This window comes from Thamnophis elegans, chromosome 17, assembly GCF_009769535.1.
Source record: "Thamnophis elegans isolate rThaEle1 chromosome 17, rThaEle1.pri, whole genome shotgun sequence".
In the NCBI taxonomy this organism is placed as follows: domain Eukaryota; kingdom Metazoa; phylum Chordata; class Lepidosauria; order Squamata; family Colubridae; genus Thamnophis; species Thamnophis elegans.
This window is the reverse complement of record NC_045557.1, coordinates 1,697,473-1,718,969: the sequence shown is the minus strand read 5'-3', so window position 1 is coordinate 1,718,969 and position 21,497 is coordinate 1,697,473. Positions and strand designations below refer to the sequence as shown.

The 21,497-nt window shown below is 51.3% G+C and overlaps 1 protein-coding gene across 5 annotated transcripts; it reads left to right on the top strand.

Annotated features, from left to right (window-relative positions):
* Nucleotides 1–940: 940 nt before the first annotated feature.
* SETDB1 (SET domain bifurcated histone lysine methyltransferase 1) lies at nt 941–20,890 on the top strand. 5 transcript variants are annotated; one of them, XM_032234383.1, is made up of 22 exons: nt 941–1,076; nt 1,552–1,777; nt 2,535–2,695; nt 3,126–3,160; nt 4,051–4,150; nt 5,302–5,412; nt 6,934–7,135; nt 7,611–7,684; nt 8,198–8,388; nt 9,404–9,533; nt 10,135–10,279; nt 10,972–11,133; nt 12,186–12,788; nt 13,327–13,443; nt 14,076–14,245; nt 15,281–15,918; nt 16,714–16,739; nt 17,235–17,361; nt 17,548–17,719; nt 18,301–18,503; nt 18,911–18,999; nt 20,518–20,890. In XM_032234383.1, the coding sequence occupies exons 1-22, from the start codon at nt 965–967 to the stop codon at nt 20,633–20,635; spliced, it is 3,912 nt and encodes a 1,303-aa protein (XP_032090274.1). In that variant the 5' UTR covers nt 941–964; the 3' UTR covers nt 20,636–20,890. The 5 variants fall into 5 exon arrangements, with proteins under 5 accessions (XP_032090274.1, XP_032090272.1, XP_032090271.1 ...); XM_032234381.1 differs by having other exon boundaries at nt 17,545–17,719; XM_032234380.1 differs by having other exon boundaries at nt 3,123–3,160.
* Nucleotides 20,891–21,497: the final 607 nt, after the last annotated feature.

Sequence of the window (21,497 nt, the reverse complement as noted above, 5' to 3'; positions counted from 1 at the left end):
CATTTCATAGCCTTCCTTCCTTTGCTCGCAGCCTCACGGGACCTCAAGGGGCTTTAACCTTCCTAGGCATTTTTGGGGGGGGGCGGTCTGGGGGCTGTAGAGGTTGAGCAAAAGAGGGCAGGTGATTAGCAGGTGAGAGCCGAGGTGGCGCAGTGGTTAAATGCAGCACTGCAGGCTACTTCAGCTGACTGCAGTTCGGCTGTTCAAATCTCACTGGCTCAAAGGTTGACTCAGCCTTCCATCCTTCCAAGGTGGATGAAATGAGGACCCAGACTGTGGGAGCGATATGCTGACTCTGTAAACCGCTTAGAGAGGGCTGAAAGCCCTATGAAGCGGTATATAAGTCTAACTGCTATTGCTATTGCTAGCAGGAAATTGTTTCTTTTTGGGGGGGGAAGAAAGGCACAACTCCTTTTCTCTGTCTGTGTCCAAGTTTAGCGGAGGAGGGAGACCATTCCCACCCCTGCTTGCAAAATGCAAAAAAGCAAAATAATAAAACTATTTTTTTCCTCTCTCTCTCTCTAGCGTTTCATTTGGAGAAGCCCCATCAGCTGCCTCCTTTCCCTATGAAATACCCCTTTTTCATCGATAACTGGAATTTTATTCGTTAACTTATTCGATCTGCATAACAAAGGTAGCCATTAAAACTCCCTCTTGGACCAACTTGGCAACTTTAAGACTTGTGGACTTCAACTCCCAGAATCCTCCAGCCGGCATTTAAATAAATAAATGAAGCAAAAACAAGAGAGAGAGAGAGTCGAGCATGCGCACTGCTTCCAATGACTGAAGGGCGGGGCCTCTCCCTCCTTTCATTCTTCCGCCTTTCCCCCCCCCAGGGCAGTGCGCCTGCGCGGCTTGTGGGCGGAGGGGGGTGGTGCTCTCCTTCCCAAGGGCGCATGCGCACATCTCCCCCCCCGCCTCTCCCGGGGCACGAGCGACGCCCCGCCCCCCGGAAGCACGTTGAATGGGTTTCCTGTCCTGCCTAAACTGCCCCCCTCCAGCCCCCCCAGAGAAGCCTAATTGGGTTCCAGGCAATATAAGACCCCCCCCCTCCTCTCCCGCCCCCAGGGGAGAAGGTGAGTTGGGGAGAGGCTGGGGGTGGGTGGGGGGGCTGCAGGGGAAGCCTGGGTGGGGTGGGGGGGAGAATGAAAGAGGAGGGGTCTGCAGGGGAGGGGCGGCAGCAAAATGGGGAGCAAGGAGGAGTGAGCAAACTCAGGTGTGCCCCACCTGGCCCTGTTCCTCTGGTCTTGGACTACAATGCCCATGGGGCTCAGCCTGCATGGACCCAGCCATCCCATGGACAGACCTGGCATCGAACTAACCCTGGTTCGTCTTAATCTTAGCTAAAGGCGGGCTGTGGCTTTTGGGGGGGGGGGGTGTGCAAAGCCCAAGGGAGAATCGGACATATTTAAGAGCCGAAGGCCCCCCCCCCAAACTGGAGGGTCCCTCTTGGGGGGTGCGGGTGTCTCTTCCCAACAGAGACCCCCTCCCCAATGTTTCCCAGCTACCACGTCTCATTTGCTTTTTCCCCCCCCCTCCGGACCGTTTCAGGTTCTGCCGCCATGGCGGAGTCGGAGGACATCCTAGAGCTCCAGCGGGAGGTGATGGAGGAGATGGGCATCTCCCTGGAGGACCTCAAGCAGCTGATCGAGGAGGAGATGGAGAAATCGGAGTACATCAAGCAGCGGAAGGAGGAGCTGGGGCGCCTGGAGGAGTCCGTGAAGCAGAAGGAGGCGGAAGTGGCTCACGTCGACCAGCTGCTTGAAAATGCCGTCAAGTAAGCAAAACGGCCTCTCGGCGAAGCTTTGCATTCCTAAAAAAAAAAGCTAGCAATTCAAAAGTATAAAAGTACGCAGGCGGTCCTCAAGATACAGCCATAACGGAGCCTGCTCCTCGGGGGCCCTAAGTTGTGACGATCATACATTAGGTTGAAACTTCAACCCAACCATTGAAACGTCGAAACTGGGTCATGAGTAGCCCCAAAGGTAGGCCTCTCATACCTTCCAGAGGTTTTCTAAGTCATAAACCAAGGATTTACCTGTACGGGAGGGGAAATATTTCCTTATCTTAGTTGCCTAAGCCTCATCCACAACTCAGGTGAGTAACGGTTTATCAACAGGGCTGGTCCCCCATGGCTGGAAGGGTGAAAAAATAACACGGGATGCATAAAACATTTCGAAACCCCTGTCCAAAACTCAGGCAGTCCCTGACTTGTGACCAAAGTCGAGGCCAAAGTTTCTGCTGCTAAGCGAGACGGATGTTAAGCGTAATAATAGAAAATATCTGAAGCCCGGGTTTTAAATTTTGGCAGCGGCTTGCTCTCCCTAAGCTTCTTTCAATTTATTTTCTGAAAGTTTCATCACCAGACTGGGTAATGTGATGTGAAGTGAGTTTTGCCCCCTTTTACGACCTCAAATGGTCACTAAACAAACTCTTGTAAGTCAGGAACCACCTGTATTTAATCCCATTTTCCGGAAAGCCGACACAAGCTCTGATTTTCTGGTTCTATCTTAATTGAATTTACTTCCTCCCAGGGCGGTGGATGAATGCGAAGTTTTGGTCAAAGATGTCTACGTCAACCTGGGGCTGGAATACCGAGAGACGGACTCGGATTTGGAGAACGGTTTCAGCAAACCCATGGAAGTGATCGAAATTCCCGACGAGGATGACGACGACGTCATGAGTGTTGACTCAGGTTGGACGGCGGTGGGATCAGCCCACTTCTGCTTGGCTTTTTATCCATCAGTTATTGTCTAACTGGGATCATTTAAAATCAGGCTTTGAAACTTAACTTGGATTGTTTAAAGTCATGTTTTGAAACTAACTCCAATCATTTGATGTCCTGCTTTGAAACTAACTGTGATCGTTTAAAATTGTCCTTTGAAACTTAACTGTGATCATTTAAAATCAGGCTTTGAAACTTAACTGCGATTGTTTAAAGTCATGTTTTGAAACTAATTGCGATCATTTGAAGTCCTGCTTTGAAACTAACTGCGATCATTTAAAATCAGGCTTTGAAATTAACTGCGATCGTTTAAAATCAAGCTTTGAAACTAACTTCAAGATCATTTAAATTCATACTTTTGGGCGGTATTTAATTTTGTATTTCCTTTCTATTGTAGCAGATCCGAATAACAAAATTGCAAAGGACCAGACCCTGGTACGTTTGTGGGACCAGAAGGGGGAATAACTGCTCATTAACCTAGTTAGGAAAAAAATAATCCAGTTAGAAACCTTGTTTCCCAGTTAGAGAGAAGGGTGGGCATTTTCCAAAAGTGAACAGAAGCCATGAAATAGCTCTTCTCTTGGGAGAAAAAAAAAATAGTTTACAGGTAGACCTCGACTTACAACCGCAATTGAGCCCAAAATTTCTGTGGCTAAGTGAAACATTGCTTCAGTGAATTTCGCCCCATTTTACGACCTTTGGTGCCAAGAGTCGTTAAGTGGATCACTGCAGTTAAGTTAGTCCCACGGTTATTAAGTGAATCCCGGCTTCCCCTTTGACTTGGAAGGGTTAGGGTTAGAGCTCCTGTCAGCCCAGGGCAGTGCGACCGTCGTAAATATGGTTGCCAATTGTTTGAATTTTGATCCCAGGGCCATGGGGATGATGCTATGTTGGCCGTAAAGGGTGAAAAACAGTCCCTATTTGCAGGGCGGTTGTAACTTTGGTCACTAAATGGACTGTTGTAAGTTGAGGACTGCTTGTACATGGTTCCCGGGGATGCCACTAAGCGAGGACGGAGCTGAAATCCTGCTTTTAACCACTTTTGGCTTGGAAACTTGGCAATTTTTCCTCTGTAGTTTGATAGGTGAATAATAATAATAATAATAACAATATCCAGCGAAGATAATATTCTTCGCCTATCAAGCCTCCAGAGCCGAAAAGATTGAGCTTGGCACCAACCACCGGCCTCAGGTTAAGCTTCTCTCCTTCCTTTCCCCAAGGTCCTCTCCGTCCTTTTCCTGAATCCTTCTCAGCTTTTGTCCTTTTTTTGTTTCCCCGGTGAGCAAATCAAACGGATTTCCCTTCTTTCTCTTTCCCACCTGCAGCTCCGAGAAGCCATGGCCGCCATGCGCAAGTCGGCTCAAGACGTCCAAAAATTCATGGACGCCGTTAACAAGAAGACGGGCAGCTTGGATTCCCACAGGGGTGTGTGCTCTACACAATTGCCGTGGGGAGGTGGGTGGGTGGGTGGGGAAGCAGTCTCGGGGGTCTCTTCGATATCCAGATCTCCTCGGGATTAAGAATGCGGTTTAAAACAGAGCCCCGGGTTTTCTGAGCAAGGCTTCCCGAGAGCCTGAAGCAAAATCCTCGTCCCGACAAAAGCCCCTTTTATTAATTGACTGTGAATTCTGCCCATTCACATCCAGCAAAGTCTTTCAAGGGAGGATTTACGGTCACAGACCTTATCTGGCTTGGAGAGCTGCCAGGCCAAGATCTGCAAAACTTGGCAAGGAGTTTCGGAGAGTCACGAACGAATTAAATGAACGAATTGTCTCCTGCAAACTCCACTCCCCTTTCGCTCCTCTTTTATTTCCTCTGGTCCACCTGTGGCCTTCCTCCCAAGTCGACCCCTGTTATTTAGCTCTTCCCTTCGTCTGGCAGCTCTGCGCATGTGCACACTGGGAACAGGCTCCAGCTGTTCTTCTGCCTCACTGATGTCTGACGCTGAAAGCAGCTGATAACTGGCATACGGCCCTGGCCCCCTCTCTGCCTCCAAGAGCCTTCCTCAGAGCCTTCCCCAGACTCCAGGACTGGCCCAGGTTCCTCCCCAACCCTCCTCACTGCCCGAATCTGGCTGCCACCTGTAGGGCCACAACGTGGAGAATAAATAGACACAATGTAGGATAAAGTATGTTTTTACCTGGCTCTTAATGGTAAACTCCTGCGAAATCCTAACACTGAAGAGAGGGCGTTGCTGTGACTTTCCTCCTCTGCTTTCTAACCTTTTTTTTGAAATCATGAGGACTAGCAGCCAACGGATAAAATAAATAGAAGCTGTTCTAAAATTTGACTCCGGGCCTTGTGGCACTTTTCTGTCTTCCAAAAGTAATTGGTTGGCATCCTGGTTTATTTTTTTTTAATCTGATAGCCATCAGCAGAAAGTTTGGTATGGCCATTGAGTCAGCAGGCTAGGAACCAGGCGGTGGTGAGTTCTAGTCCTCCTCGGGCATAAAGCTAGTTGGGTGATCTCGGGCCAGTCATTCTCTCTCAGCCCTGGGAAGTAAACAATGGCAAACTACTTTTAAAACATTACACACACATACACACAAAAACCCTTTATTTTTTATTTTTTACAGTTGGCTGTGAACTTACCCACGAAGGTGACCTCACGGTTGGTGATCGTATCCTGGGCAAGAAACGGACAAAGACGTGGCACAAGGGCACCCTGATTGCCATCCAGACAGTGGGTAAGGGCCCCCCTCGGTCCCCGGGTTCATAGTGGGGCCCGGCTGAGCCTTGTTTGAAAAGACCGTCGCTACGATTTGCAGCGGAGAGGTTGCTAAACTTTGGCAAGTACGCAAAAGCTGTCTTTTGAAACTTGTGAGGAAAAAAACAGAGGAAGGGGAGGGGAAGGAGAAAGGAAGAGAGGAGGGGAAGGGAAAGAAAGGAAAGGAAATAAAAGGAAGAGGGGAGGGAAAGGAAAGAGGGGAGGAAAGGAAGAAGAGAGAAGGGAGGGGAAAGGAAGAAGAGGGGAGCGAAAGGAAAGGAAGAAGAGGGGAAAGAAAGGAAGAAAGAAAGAAAGAAAGTTTGTTGATTTAATATTAACCAGTTGAAATTTTTCTTAGCATTGACTCACATCCTATGTTGATTTTCCTTTCTTGATTTCATAATTTCTGGAGGTTTCTACAATTGGAGCCCTTCTCCAGCCCACCTACTCTTATTTATGAAAAAAGAAAATTCATAATAATTCGTAATTTAATAAACTTAATAATAATTCGTAATTTAATAAACTTAATAATAATTCGTAATTTAATAAACTTAATAATAATTCGTAATTTAAAAAACTTAATAATAATTTGTAATTTAATAAACTTAATAATTTGTAATTTAATAAACTTAATAATAATTTGTAATTTAATAAATGTAATAATTTGTAATTTAATAAACTTAATAATTTGTAATTTAATAAACTTAATAATAATTCGTAATTTAATAAATGTAATAATTTGTAATTTAATAAACTTAATAATTTGTAATTTAATAAACTTAATAATAATTTGTAATTTAATAAACTTAATAACAATTCGTAATTTAATAAACTTAATAACAATTCGTAATTTAATAAACTTAATAATTTGTAATTTAATAAACTTAATAATAATTTGTAATTAGTAAACTTAATAATAATTCATAATTTAATAAACTTAATAATTCGTAATTTAATAAACTTAATAATTCGTACTTTAATAAACTTAATAACAATTCGTAATTTAATAAACTTAATAATAATTTGTAATTTAATAAACTTAATAACAATTCGTAATTTAATAAACTTAATAACAATTCGTAATTTAATAAACTTAATAATAATTCGTAATTTAATAAACTTAATAACAATTCGTAATTTAATAAACTTAATAACAATTCGTAATTTAATAAACTTAATAACAATTCGTAATTTAATAAACTTAATAATAATTTGTAATTTAATAAACTTAATAATAATTTGTAATTAGTAAACTTAATAATAATTCATAATTTAATAAACTTAATAATTCGTAATTAGTAAACTTAATAATAATTCGTACTTTAATAAACTTAATAATAATTCGTAACTTAATAAACTTAATAAAAAGAACCACACGTTTTGAACAGCCTTCTCTCCAGCCACTTATACTTCTTCCTCTCGGCCCGCTGCCTCCGGTCGTCCTGAGGACTAGAGCCTTGCTTCCCCGTTTAAACTAACCCTTCCTCTTTCCTCCCCTTAGGCCCCGGGAAGAAATACAAGGTTAAATTCGACAACAAAGGGAAGAGTTTGCTGTCGGGCAACCACATCGCTTACGACGCCCACCCGGTGCCCGAGAGGCTACACGTGGGCAGCCGGGTTGTGGCCAAGTACAAAGACGGCAATCAGGTCTGGCTCTACGCAGGAATTGTGGCCGAGATGCCCAACGTGAAGAATAAGATGAGGTCAGGGCAACTGGCGGCTGGGTTTGAAAAACGGGAAGGAGGAGGAGGAGGAGGAGGAAAAGTCTGTGAAAACCGGGAAGGATGAAGTATTTATTTGGGAAGGTGACGCGGTGGCTCAGCGGCTAAGACGCTGAGCTTTGTCGATCAGAAAGGTCGGCGGTTCGAATCCCTCCCACTGCGTAGCGGAGTGAGCTGGGAGTTCGATCCTAGGTCGAAGCAGATACGTCTCTCTCTCTGGGCACAATGAGAATATATCGGCTGAACAAAACACCATACTGGCAACGGGAAAGGCATCTGGCCACTAAACATTCTGCTAGCCCCATTCAGTTGCCCAGACTCCGCCCCTCAAGGGATTCTGGCGTCCTTAAAAGACATTGACGATTCTGTCTCCGGCATGTTTCTGAAGCGTTTGTTCCGATCGCTTCTCCTTGATGGAAGCGGGAACAAACTGTCCCCCCCCCTGTCCCCCGTCTAGGTTCCTGATCTTCTTTGACGATGGTTACGCCTCCTACGTCATCCAACCGGAGCTTTATCTCATCTGCAGGCCTCGTGAGTAGAACCGGCCCTCCTGCCGTTCGGGTTTGAGCAGGAGAGCCGGGTTTGGGGGAGGGGGGGCCTTCCGTTGCGTCTCTAGCGTTGGTCGTTAAACGAACCGCTTCCGTTGTGTCACCTAGCCACGTGGTCGTTAAGTGAATCCAGCTGGTTGACTTCGCTTGTCAGAAACGAGGGAGGTTATATGACCTCCCTCGCCACGGTTCTTAAGCGGGTCGCCGCGGGTGTTGAGTTAGCCGCACGGTCGTTAAGCGAGCCCGGCTTCCCCTTTTCGACCTTGGCTTGTCACAAGTTTGCAAAACCGGGACGCTGCAACCGTCATAATTATGAACCAGTTGCCCAATGTCTGGATTTTGATCCTGTGGCTGTACGGATGCTGGGGGGGGGGAGCAGGAGTCCCTGTTTTCCCCAGTGCCGTTGTCGTAACTCTGAACGGTCGCTGAAGGAACTCCGGTTCAGTTGAGGGCTGTCTGGTGGGAACGACGGGCGTCGTATGTTTTCTCCGCGCAGTCAAGAAATCCTGGGAGGACATTGAAGACATCTCCTGCCGGGATTTCATCGAGGAATACGTCACGGCCTACCCCAACCGCCCCATGGTGCTCCTGAAGGGCGGCCAGCAGATCAAGACCGAGTGGGAGGGCACCTGGTGGAAGTCGCGGGTGGAGGAAGTGGACGGCAGCCTGGTCAAGATCCTCTTCCTGGTAGGAGGGGCTCAGAGGCCCCCAGCCCCCCACCCGTGGCATGCCCCGGTCCCCCCCACCCGCCCCTCGCTGACCTCGGCTTCAGGCATGGCCCAACATCCTCTCTCCCTCTTTCTCTCTCTGTCTCTTTCTCTCGATCTTTTTTGTCTATCTGCTTCTCATTGCCTCTCTCTCTTTCTTTCTTTCTTTTTGTCTCCATCTATCCTTTTCTCTTTCTATCTCTCTGCCTCCCTCTTTTTTTCTGTCTCTGTCTCTCTTGTCTCCATCTATCCACCTATTTTTCTTTCTCTGTCTCTACCTCTGTCTCTCTCTTTTTTCTTTCTGTCTCTTTCTCTCTCCGTTTATCTTTCGTCTCCATCTATCCTTTTCTCTTTTTCTCTTCTCTCTTCTCTCTGTCTTGTCTCCATCTGTCCATCTATTTTTCTTTCTCTCTCTGTCTCTGTTTATCTTTCGTCTCCATCTATCCTTTTCTCTTTCTCTCTCTCTCTCTCTCTCTCTCTTTTGTCTGTCTCATCTCCATCTGTCCATCTATTTTTCTTTCTCTCATTCTCTGTCTCTACTTCTGTCTCTCTTTCTTTCTGTCTATCTCTTTCTCTCTCCGTTTATCTCTCGTCTCCATCTATCCTTTTCTCTTTCTCTCTCTCTCTTCTTTCTGTCTCATCTCCATCTGTCCATCTATTTTTCTTTCTCTCTCTGTCTCTGTTTATCTCTTTTGTCTCCATCTATCCTTTTCTCTTTCTCTCTCTTTCTCTCTGTCTCTCTCTTTTTCTGTCTCTGTCTCTCTTCATCTATCCATCTGTTTTTCTTTTTCTTTCTCTCGCTGTCTGTCTCTGACTCTCTTGTCTCCATCTATCCCTTTCTCTATCTCTCTTTCTCTGTCTCTCTCCCCCCCTCTCCCTCTCTTTCTCTTTCTATCTCTCTCTGTCTATCTCTGACTCTCTTGTCTCCATCTCTCTCTCTCTCTCTCTCTCTCTCTCCCTCTCTTTCTCTCTCTCTCTCTCTCTGCCGTTGCCAGGATGACAAACGTTGCGAGTGGATCTACCGGGGCTCGACCCGCCTGGAGCCCATGTTCAGCATGAAGACGTCCAACGCTTCCACCCACGACAAGAAGCAGGCCGGCCACATAAGGATGCGGCCCAATGTGGGTACGTCGACCTTAAAATGACCCCCCCATGGCCGAAAAACAGCCGGCGGAGGGGGGGGAGGGCTGGGGAGGGGAAGCCAGAGAGGATGACCAAGGCATAAGAGCCAAGGTGGCGCAGTGGTTAAATGCAGCACTGCAGGCTACTGCTAGATCAGCAGGTCAGCGGTTCAAATCTCACCGGCTCAGGGTTGACTCAGCCTTCCATCCTTCCGAGGTGGGTAAAATGAGGACCCGGATTGTTGGGGGCAATATGCTGACTCTCTGTAAACCGCTTAGAGAGGCCTGAAAGGCCTATGAAGCGGTATATAAGTCTACTGCTATTGCTATTGCTATTAATACGGGTGGCCCTCAACTCAACAGCCACAGACGGAGGACAATTTCCAGTGCCGTTGTAACTCTGAGCGGTCCCTAAGCGAACCGTTGTAACCCCGGGGCGGCCGGCACCGCCTGCAGGATAAAATCCCCGCTGAGAATCCGCCGCTAATCGCGACGTGTTGCCTTGCCTGCTTCTCTCGCTCTTTCTCAACGCTTCTCCTAGTGTGGCGGCGATCCAATTACTGACCTCTCCCCCCCTCCCTGTCCCTCTCCCCCCACCCCCCCAGGGGCCGTGCGGACCAAGGGCCCCGTGGTGCAGTACATCCACGACCTGACGGGGACCAGCCCTCAGCAGCAGCAGCTCCTGCCAGCCGAGCCCCAGGTTCTCCTGACCACCTCCCAGCCGGTGCTCTCCCTCTTTGGGGAGTCAGAGTAAGTCCCTGGTTCTTGGGGGGGGGGGTCTCCTCTGGGAGGGAACCCCGAAAGGCCCAGGCTTTGGGAAGCCCCCTCCTCCTCCCCTCTTCTCCAAAGCCCCCCGAAGGCAACGGACGGAAACGAATCAGCCTGGAATTCAGGAGAAGCTTCCTAACAGGGAGGGCAGTTAGCCAGTGGAACAACTTGCCACTGGAAGTTGCAGAGTCCCCATCCCTGGAGAGATTGGACAGCCACTGGTCTCAACTCATATAGGTTCTCCTGCTTGAGCAGGGGGATGGACTAGAAGACCTCCGGGGTCCCGTCCAGCTTTATTTCTAGTCTATTCTTTCTACAAATACGGGCAAGTCTCCTGTCGCCGAGCGAGACTTTTTGTTCAGTGCGTTTTGCCCCGGTTCTTAAGTGGGTCACCAGCCTCACGGTCGTTAAGCGGACCCAGCTTCCCCTTTTGATCTTGGCTTGTGAAAAGGGGATCACGGGACCCTCCCCGGACGTTACGACCGTCGTAAATATGAGTCAGTTGCCAAGCACCTGGATTTTGAGATGCTGCAACGGCCGCTAAGTGTGAAAAGCGGCCCCCGCGTCGCTATTTTCAGGGTTGTTGCCGTTTCAAACGGTCACTAAGGGAACCGTCGTAAGCCGTGGGCTGCCTGAAAAAGTCTCTCTCTCTCTTTTTAACAAACCTCTCGCAGCTCGGAGAGCCAGTTGGCTCAAGCGAAGAAGCAGCAAGTGGCGAAAAAGAGCACCTCGTTCCTGCGTCCCGGCTCAGTCGGATCGGGCCTGTCCCCCCCGTCCTCCCCCGTCCTGTGCGAGACGCCTCCGGTCAGCCGGACAGGAGTGAGCCAACAGTTCAGGTGAGCTCTGGGGCTGGAGAGCGGAAGAGGCCCTGTCCTTCAAGGCAGACGCCTTCACACGTGGCAACTTTTAAGACTTGTGGACTTCAACTCCCAGAATCCCCCTGCTGGCTCCGGAATTCTGGGAGTTGAAGTCCACAAGGCGTGGTTGTCCACCTCTGCTACAGAGGGTCTCCTGCTTGAGCAGGGGGTCAGGCTGGAAGACCTCTCGGGTCCCTTCCCGTACTTCTTATTCTGAGTCGCCCAGCCATCTTTATTTCTCTCTCTCGTCCCCCCTCTCTCTTTCTCTCTCCCTATTTCTCTTTTTCTCTCTCTCCCTCTCTTTCTCTTTCCCTCTCTCTCTCTCTTTCCCTATTTCTCTTTCTCCCTCTCTTTCTATCTCTCTCTTTCTCTCCCTCTCTATCTCTCCCTATTTCTCTTTTTCTCTCTCTCCCTCTCTATCTCTTTCTCTCCCTCTTTCTATCTCTCTTTCTCTCCCTCTCTATCTCTCTTTCTCTCTCTCTCTTTTTCTCTCTCTCCCTCTCTTTCTCTCTCTCCCTCTCTTTCTATCCCTCTCTTTCTCTTTCTCCCTCTCTTTCTATCTCTCTCTTTCTCTCCCTCTCTCTCTCCCTATTTCTCTTTTTCTCTCTCTCCCTCTCTTTCTCTCTCTCCCTCTATCTCTTTCTCTCTCCCTCTTTCTCCCTCTTTCTCTCTCTTTCTCTCTATTTCTTTATCTCTTTCTCCCTCTCTTTATATCCCTCTCTTTCTCCCTCTCCCTCTTTCTATCTCTCTCTTTCTCTCTCCCTATTTCTCTTTTTCTCTCTCCCCCTCTCTTTCTCTCTCTCTCTTTCTCTCCCCCTCTTTCTATCTCTCTCTTTCTCTCTCCCTATTCCTCTTTTTCTCTCTCCCTCTCTTTCTCTCTCTCTTTCTCTCCCTCTTTCTCTCTTTCTCCCTATTTCTCTTTTACTCTCTCTCCCTCTCTTTCTCTCTCCCCCTCTCTTTCTCTCTCTCCCTCTCTTTCTATCTCTCTCTTTCTCTCCCCCTCTTTCTATCTCTCTCCTCTCACCTGGCAGGTTCTCCGGAGCGCAACCCACGACGGGTGCACTCCCGTCCTTCCACAGCATGATGGAGCGGGCCCCCAACGAGACCTCCTACCGGGCCCCCGTGGAGAAGCTCTTCTACCTGCCTCACGTCTGCAGCTTCAAGTGCCTGAGCCGGGTGCGGCCCCTCCGCCCCGACCTGCACCGCAGCCGCAACCCGCTCCTCATCCCGCTGCTCTACGACTTCCGCCGCATGACGGCCCGCCGGCGGATCAACCGGAAGACGGGCTTCCACGTCATCTACAAGACGCCCTGCGGTCTCTGCCTGCGTAGCATGAACGAGATCGAGCGCTACCTCTTTGAGACGGACTGCGATTTCCTCTTCCTGGAGATGTTCTGCCTGGACCCCTACGTGCTGGTGGACCGCAAGTTCCAGCCCTACAAGCCCTTCTACTACATCGCGGACATCACCAAGGGCCAGGAGGACGTGCCCCTCTCCTGCGTCAACGAGATCGACAGCACCCCGCCGCCCCAGGTGGCCTACAGCAAGGAGCGGATCCCGGGGAAGGGGGTCTTCATCAACACCGGCTGGGAGTACCTGGTGGGCTGCGACTGCGAGGACGGCTGCAGGGACAAGTGAGTGTCGTCGTCCCACGGCCCCCTCCCCAATCGGTCCCCAGTCTTCTAAGCATGAAGTTTGCACAACCAGCTCCTCAGTTCCTCTCGAGAAGAACCAGGCCACCAACTTAGCCGCTTCGCTGCAAAGCCCAAAATGGGCGGTGGGGGTGGGGGCTCAGAGGGAATCCAAGGGGTCTCCAGAGGGTGTCAAACAAGAGGAAATCCAGGCACTTCAAAATAAACATAAGTTATGCCGTATTGTGAGCATAAGAGCTCTGTACAAGAATCCGAACTACTAACAGTCAAAGCAATTTAGCGGCGGATAAGGAATTCAAGGCAGGTGGCACTTTGATCCCTTGTGGGCGCGAAGGGACTCGAGACTCATGACCTGCTTGAACCCCCCTTACCTTGGGCTCGGCCTGCTCATTTTCTACAAAGGGGTCCAAATCAAGCCAGATCCAGTCCCCGGGGGGGGGTGTGTGTGGATCCGCTTTGTTCCCGCCATGGTTTATCCGCCAGGAATCTACAGTGGTGCCCCCGTTTGTATCTCCCGCAGGTCAAAATGCGCCTGTCATCAGCTGACGGTCCAGGCGACGGCCTGCACTCCCGGCGGGCAGATCAACTACAATTCCGGCTACCAACACAAGCGGCTGGAGGAGTGTCTCCCCACGGGGTGAGTGGGGGCTTTTCAGGGGAGGGGGGAGGCCCCAGAGGGGAGAGCAGAGCCAGGATCAACCTCAACCCTCAACTCCTCAATTTCCAGCTGAGCCAATTGAATGTTTTCCGCGCCGTGCGCTCGTTCCCCTCTACATTGGAGTCCTCAACTTATGACCAGCCCCTTAACGACCAAATTTACGACAGCCCCCACAAAAGCTACTCATGATCCCACTCTGAAGTTTAGGCCTTTTCCCCTGGGGTGGGAGGGTTAATTCCGCTTTTCGATAAAAGCCACGGGTTCACTTCACCGCCGCGGATCCGTTTCCTGACCGTGGAGATTCGCTTAACGACCGACCATCTTTTTTTAAAAAATTTTTAAAGATTTTTAAATACGGACAGCTTTACCTTTCACCATTACAACTCTAATGGGCCGTCTCCAGGATGGTCATAAGTCGAAGACCAGCCGGGTTTAGAAATCTTTGCTTTTTGTTGCATGGAAAATTGTGTCACCCACCCACCCACCCACCCACCCACCCCGGCTACGAGCTCGATTATCGTGTGGCACATGGTTTCTGATGTCCTCACCACTTCTCGAACGTGAATAACGCATGTCTCTCCCCCCCACCCAACAACCTGGTCTTCCCCCAGAGTGTACGAGTGCAACAAGTGTTGCAAGTGTAATTTGAACATGTGCACGAACCGCCTGGTCCAGCACGGCCTGCAAGTCCGGCTCCAGCTCTTCAAGACCCAGAACAAAGGTTGGGGCATCCGTTGCCTGGACGACATCGCCAAGGGCTCCTTCGTCTGCATCTACGCGGGTAAGGCAGCCGCCTCGGGCTGTGGCTCCACAGGGGAAGCTCTCGAGCTGCGCAGCTGGGCAGGCCGAGAAGAAAGGGGGGGGGGGACTCGGCAGTGGTGAAATTCAATTTTTTTTACGACTGGTTCTGTGGGCGTGGCTTGGTGGGTGTGGCAGGGGAAGGATGCTGCAAAATCCCCATTCCCTCCCCACTCTGGGACCAGCCAAAGGTGGCGTTTGCTGGTTCTCCGAACTACTCAAAATTCCCGCTGCCGTTTCTCCAGGACCTGTCAGAACCGGCTGAATTTCACCCCGGGGTTTTGGCAGCCGTGGCTCTCCTTGGATCCAGGCGGGCTGGGTCCTTTCTTATTTGCGGGGGACTCCTAAGTCCATCCAAACTCAAACTTAAGGCTCAAATGCAAGCCAGCCCCATCGTGATGGGCAGCTTAACAGTCAAATCGTGGCTAATCGAGCTGCGTGGTGCGTCATCTTTACGAGTTGAGCCTCCATGTGGAGGTCAGGAGGGGTGCAACCAATATTTCCTACCTGTGAACCCCTAGAATTTTCTCTCGGTGGGTTTTTCTAGAGCCCTTTGCACTGGGGGCAACAGCTGATCTTGGGCAGGTAGAATCTGGTTTTTGGTGTCCTCACCACTTCTCAAATGTGGATAATTCAGCTCCCTGTTGATCACTCTTTTCGGTGCTTTTGTAACTTCAAACGGTTCACTAAACAGGAGTTTTGCAAGTCAAGGACTACCTGTAAAACCAGGGGTGGGGAACTACGGTCCTTTTATAAGTCGTGGACTCCAACTCCCAGAATTCCTCTGCCCGAATTCTGGGAGTTGGAGTCCTCAAAACTCAAAGTCGCCCAGTTTGGAAACCAAACATGGCTGGCAGGGGAATTCTGGGAGTTGAAGTCCACCAGTCCTTAAAAGGGTCACAGTCCCCCACCTCCGCTGTAGAACAACGGGATATCTACGTGAATCATAAGTTTCTAGTCCCCGTGACTGGCGAAACCCGGGAGGACGCTCTCTGAGCCCGCTTCTCTCCTCTGGCAGGGAAGATCCTGACGGACGACTTTGCCGACAAGGAGGGCCTGGAGATGGGGGACGAGTACTTTGCCAACCTGGACCACATCGAGAGCGTGGAGAACTCGAAGGAGGGCTACGAGAGCGAGGCCAAGTACTCCTCGGACAGCAGCGGCGTCAACCTGAAGGACGAGGACGACGACAACTCTGGCACGGAGGAGGCCGAGGAGTCGAACGAGGAGAGCTCGGACGACAATTTCTGCAAAGACGAGGATTTCAGCACCAGCTCGGTCTGGCGCAGCTACGCCACTCGCCGCCAGACGCGGGGCCAGCGGGAGAATGGCCTGTCCGAGACAGCCTCCAAGGACTCCGGCCCGGCCAGGCAGGCCAGCCACGAGGAGGCCCCTGCTCCCTGCAAGCCCCCTGTCTCGGAGGAGACCTCCAAGAATAAGGTGGCCTCCTGGCTGAGCTCCAACACCGTGGCCGACGGATACCCGGACAGCGACAGCCGCTCGTCCTTCCGGATGCAGGAGGCGGCGGCCGAGGGGAAGCCCCCCGTGAAGGCGGAACCCGGGGAGGGTGAGAAGAGTCGGGGGCCCAGCCTCCCCCTCACCAAGGACGAGCCCAGCCCGGAGGGGGGAGAGGTGAAAGTGGTGAAGAAGAAAGAGGTACGGTCTCTGTGCAGAAGAACCGTTTTGTGGGGGGGAAGCCCGGAGGACCCTCCCAAAACAAGCTATTGAATTCCTGTCCTGCTTATACAGTCCTGGGGTGGGGGCTTCTTCTTTTTTTAAACGCCCACCTGCTGGACTGGGAGGGGAAAACACCCACCTGTCCAGAGCGGATTGGACAGTGAGTGACATGCGTCAAACCACGATTGTGCAGAATGTCGGAAGGGGATAGTCTGGGCCGGAAAATCTCCCCGGAATCGCCTTATAGGAGAAAAGGGAGGGAGGGAGGAAAGGAAAGAGAGAAAAAGGAAGGAAGGAAAAATGAGTAGAGGAGAGGGAGAGGAGGGAGGAAGGAAAGGAAAGAAGATAGGAAGGAAGGAGGGAGAGGGGAAGGAGGAAAGGAAAGATAATGGAGGGAAGGAAGGGAGTGGGAGAAAGAAGAGAAAGGAAGGGAAAATTAGAAGGAGAGGAGGGAGAAAGGAAAGGAGATAGGAAGGAAGAAGGGAAGGAGGGAGAGGCAGAAAGGAAAGGAAGGGAGGGAGAAAAGGAGGGAAGGAAGAGAGAGAGAGAAAGAAAGAAACTGGGCTAATCTTTCTGCAGGAGAATCCAGGGGCATTTTCGGGGCTGGGAGGACCATGAGGAAGTGGGGGGGGGGTGTCTCCCTCAGCAGGGCACCCAAGCTGCCCCCAATGCTGACCTGTGGGGCGGAGTCTTGCCAGGGCTGCCCTTCCACCCTCCAGGCTGGGAAACTTTGGTGCTCCGGAAACAAAGGAAATTTTTCTCTTTTTCCCGCAGGAACCGGACGATCCAGGCAAAGCAGCGTAAGACCATTCGGCCGTTTTCCTGCCCGACTCCAGGGGGGTCCTCAGACCCCCTTTAATCCCCGGGAAGAAAAGACCCTTCTCTGGGCTCAAGGCCGATCCCCACAGCAGGGAAGGAGACCCCGTTATTTCTTCCCCCAGCCGGGCCGTTTCCCAAGTCCCCGCAAGCAGAGATGGGAGTCCCTGAAGGGGGAAAAAATGGACCACTGGCCAGGGAGGAGGGCTGGATTCCTGGAAGCCCCCTCCCCCCCTAAAATCTATTTCTCCTTCCAGATGCTGCCCCTTGGGGGGGGGAGAGTCTCTCACACCTCAATTCATTGCCCCTTCCCCCCCCCCCCCCAAAAAAAATAAGACCGCCTCTTCCGTTGTTTCGGGAAAGACTTTTGCGGAATGCGTTTCTCGGCATTCCCCCCCCCCTCACTGCAGGGAAGGGGTCGCAAAGCCCTTTAGGGGTTCACCCCCTGGCTTCTTTCTGCCCCCACCCCCCTTCCTCAGGCCCAGCCAGCCCACCAGGGTTTACGGCTACAACCCAAACCCGCCCATCCCGGAAGGCGCCCGACGGCCTCCCAGCAAGACGACATCCCATCAGAGTCGGAGACAGTCGGAAGGCCAGAATCCGGACGTAAGTCGTAGGGGGGGGGCTTTTCCCGGAGGCGTCTTCTCTACCTGCGGGCTTCCAGGGTAGGAAAATCGGGCCGGGGGAGGGAGGGATTTTGGTCGAGGGTTCAAAAGGGGGGTCTGGATTTGAACTCGGGACCCCGGTCGGTCTGGCCGGTGAAGGAAAACGTCACTCTTTCTCCCGCAGCAGGACGTCCTGATGCTCTCCAGCAGCACCGACAGCGACGGAGACAACGTCCGGCCGGCCGCGGAGCCCATCCAGGTCAACCACACCAACGACAGCGACGACATCCAGACCATCTCGTCCGGCTCGGAGGAAGAAACCGGCGCCGACCAGAAGAAGAACGCCCCTTCCAGGCTGGGTGAGGCTCCGGGATAGACTGCGCCGGCATCCGGAGGTTCCCCTTTAGGCAAGGAGGCACCACTCGCGGCTGGTCCTCAAACTTAAAACGGCCGCAAATCGGGGGGGAGGGCCCAAGTAGCCGCCGCTGAGCGAGAACGTCCGCGCGGCGACTTTCGCCTGCCCCCGTTTTGCTTCGCTTGGCAGGAGGTCGCCGAAGGGGAGCCGTCGTAAATGTGAGCCATTTTGCAAAGCGTCCGGATTTTGATCACACGGACCCCGGGAGATTGCAGCCGTCCTAAGTGCAAGCCAATTGAAGGGCTGTTTCAGATGTGCGACCGCGGGGACGCTGCAGTGGTCATAAGTGCAAAAATCGCCCCCAAGTCCCCCCCTTTTTCCCCCAATGCTGTTATAACTTCCATCAGCCACTAAACGAAGCGGTGAGGACGGCCCACGTCCTGTACTGGCTGCTGTTGGATCCTGGCTTCACCTCTGCTTTGGAGGCTAGAATGAGAGAGTTGGAAGGGGCCTTGGAGCTCATCTAGCCTGACCCCACTCGGGCGGGAGAGTTTCGGATGGAGCCCCCTTTCTCCTTCCTTGCAGGAGCTGTGAAGAGGCAGGTGGCCGTGAAATCCACCCGGGGATTCGCCTTGAAGTCCACGCACGGCATCGCCATCAAGTCGACCAACCTGGCTTCGGGGGAGAACGTGGCCGTCCGGAGGAACACGCGCCAGTTTTACGACGGGGAAGAGTCCTGCTATATCATCGACGCTAAGCTGGAGGGGAACCTGGGACGCTACCTCAACGTAAGTGCCCGAGGGCGGTGGGGGGGAGATCCAGGGGGTCTTTCTTCCCGGATTGGCTCCCCTTCCCGCATCTCTCCTGGTCCGTCGCTAGGAGACTGTCCCCTCTCCGTCCGGGGTGGGTTTCCCCCTCTGCTCTCCAGCAAAATATCTATCTTGGGGGATTCTCAAGTCGTTCCACGATCCTGGGCTTCCTGGTGGTGGTTTTTTTCTTTGAAGAGGTTTCACTCCCCATCCGAGAAGCTTCTTCAGATTCTGACTGCATGAACGGCGTCAAGAGTTAAAGAAGCTTCTCGGGTGAGAAACGAAACGTCTTCCAAGGAAAAAACCCCAGAAAATCCCAGTTAGTTTCCTCTTGAAAAGCAAAAGACGCTGAAGGTGGTCCTTTCCCTCAATCTCCCCTTCCCCAGCATAGCTGCAGCCCCAACCTCTTCGTCCAGAACGTCTTCGTCGACACGCACGACCTCCGCTTTCCCTGGGTGGCCTTCTTCGCAAGCAAGTAAGCAGGTTCTTCCCCTACCCCCACCCCCCCAAAAAATGGGGTTCCCCTCCTTTCCAGACGGGGTTGAAGAGCCTCGTCCAAAGGGGTGGTTTCTCTTGAAAACTGTAGTTACACACATTACTCTGCAATTTCCACAAAGCGTTTGCAAATTCCCTGCCGGATCGGAGGGCTGACCTCAGAGGGGAAAAGGCAGAGGTGGGGAGAGCAAATTGTGGCGTGAAATGTGCCAACTTTAACAAGCATTAGATCCAGTTTTGGTCCCCACACTATAAAAAAGATGTGGAGACTCGGGAAAGAGTGCAGAGAAGAGCAGCAAAGATGATGAGGGGAATGGAGGCTAAAACATCGGATGAACGGTTGCAGGAACTGGGCCTGGCTAGTCCAAGGAAGAGAAGGACCAGGGGAGACAGGAGAGCATCTTCCAGTATTTGAGGGGCTGCCCCAGAGAGGAGGAGGTCAGGCTATTCTCCAAAGCAAAAGAAAGAGAAAGAAAGAAAGGAAGGAAGGAAGAAAGGAAAGAAAGAGAAAGAAAGAGAAAGAAAGAAAGAAAGAAAGTGGAGGAAGGAAGGAGAGGAGGACAGAAGGAAGGAAGGAAGGAAAAATAATAAAAAAAGAAAAAAGAGAGACATGGCTAGCCTAGGGAAGGACCAGGGGAGACAGGAGAGCATCTTCCAATATTGGAGGGGCTGCCCCAGAGAGGAGGAAGGGGGTCAAGCTATTCTCCAAGGTCAGACAAGGAAGAATGGATGGAAACGAATTAAGGAGAGATTCAACCTAGAAATAAGGAGGGATTTTCCGACAGTGAGAGAGCCATCAACCCATGGGACAGCAGTTGTGGGAGCTTCATCGCTGGAGGCTTTCAAGAAAAGATTGGATTACTATTTGTCAGAAGTGGTGCTTGGACGGAGGGGGGGTTGGACTAGATGACCAACAAGGTCCCTTCCAACTCTTGTTATTGTGTTACGTTGAGACTTTGGGAAGAATGCAAGGAAGAACACACGGAGCTAAAACATGGGAAGAACAGTGGCAGGAACCGGGCCTGGCACGTCTAGGGAAGAGAAGGACAGGAGAGCATCTTCCGATATCGGAGGGGCTGCCCCAGAGAGGAGGAAGGGGGTCAAGCTCTTTTCCAAAGCCCCCGAAGGCCAGACAAGGAAGAATGGATGGAAACTGACCAAGGAGAGATTCAACCTGGGAATAAGGAGGGATTCCCTGACCATGAGAACCATCAACCCACGGAACAGAAGTTGCCTTCGGAAGTTGTGGGAGCTTCATCCCTGGAGGCTTTCAAGAAGAGGCTGGACTGCCCTCAGTCGGAACTGGTGTAGGGGCCTCCTGCTTGGGCCCTGGGGGTTGGACTAGATGACCTCCAAGTCCCCTCCCAACTTTTGTTAGCCTGTATCTTAAGTCCCCGTCTTCTTCTTTCTCTCTATCAAGTTTTTACAGAAGTTTTGAAAAACGGCGACGAAAAGGTTCGCTTAAAATTAATAACAATCCGCCTCTTTCCCTCCGCAGGAGAATCCGGGCTGGGACGGAACTCACCTGGGATTACAACTACGAAGTAGGAAGCGTCGAAGGCAAGAAACTGTTGTGTTGTTGCGGTGCCATCGAATGCAGAGGTCGCTTGTTGTAAAAAGTTTAATTTTTTAATTAATCCCCCAACCGGGGAAGGGGCCTCTCTCTTTTTAAAGATACCCCCCCCCAGCCCACTGGTAGAAGGGGGGGCTCACCCCACCACTTTCCCTCCCCCTTTTTTTCCATGGCTCATGTCTCTCCACGCGTGCGCCGCGTGTAGCTCCGCGTGTTAAAAGTCTCTGTGTTGAAAGTGTTTTTCCTCTTAGTTGGATGTTGTAAAGCAATAAAGAATATCCAGTCTTCGTTAAAATAACACAGCTTTTTCCGTCTTGTTTGCTGCATGGATACGAGGAGAATCGTTCCCTTTAGTTCTCCCAATGCCTTAGAAGGCAAAACACATTTATTTTAAGAGAAAAACCGTAGGGAAGAGCGCTGCGGCGGCTCAGTGGTTAGAAGGCAGTACTGCAGGCTACTTCTGCTGACTGCCTGCAATTTGGCAGTTCGAATCTCACCAGGCTCAAGGTCGACTCAGCCTTCCGTCCTTCCGAGGTGGGTCAAAGGAGGACCCAGATTGTCGGGGGACAAGAGGCTGACTCTGTAAACCACTTAGGGCTGAATAAGCCCTGTGAAGCGGTAGATAAGTCTATTGCTATTGCTTCTGCCACATACCTCCCAACAGCCGATAAGATCTCACAGGATGGGCCTCCTCCGCGTGCCGTCGACCGGACAATGCTGGCTGGCGGCTCCTGGGGGAGGGCCTTCTCTGTAGCCGCTCCGACCCTATGGAACGATCTACCCCCAGAGATCCAGACCCTTCCCACTCTCTCGGCCTTCCGAAAGGCTATTAAAACCTGGCTATTCCGGCAGGCCTGGGGGGCTGTTGACCGCATGAACGGGGTCCGGCCCCGCTTAGATTGAGT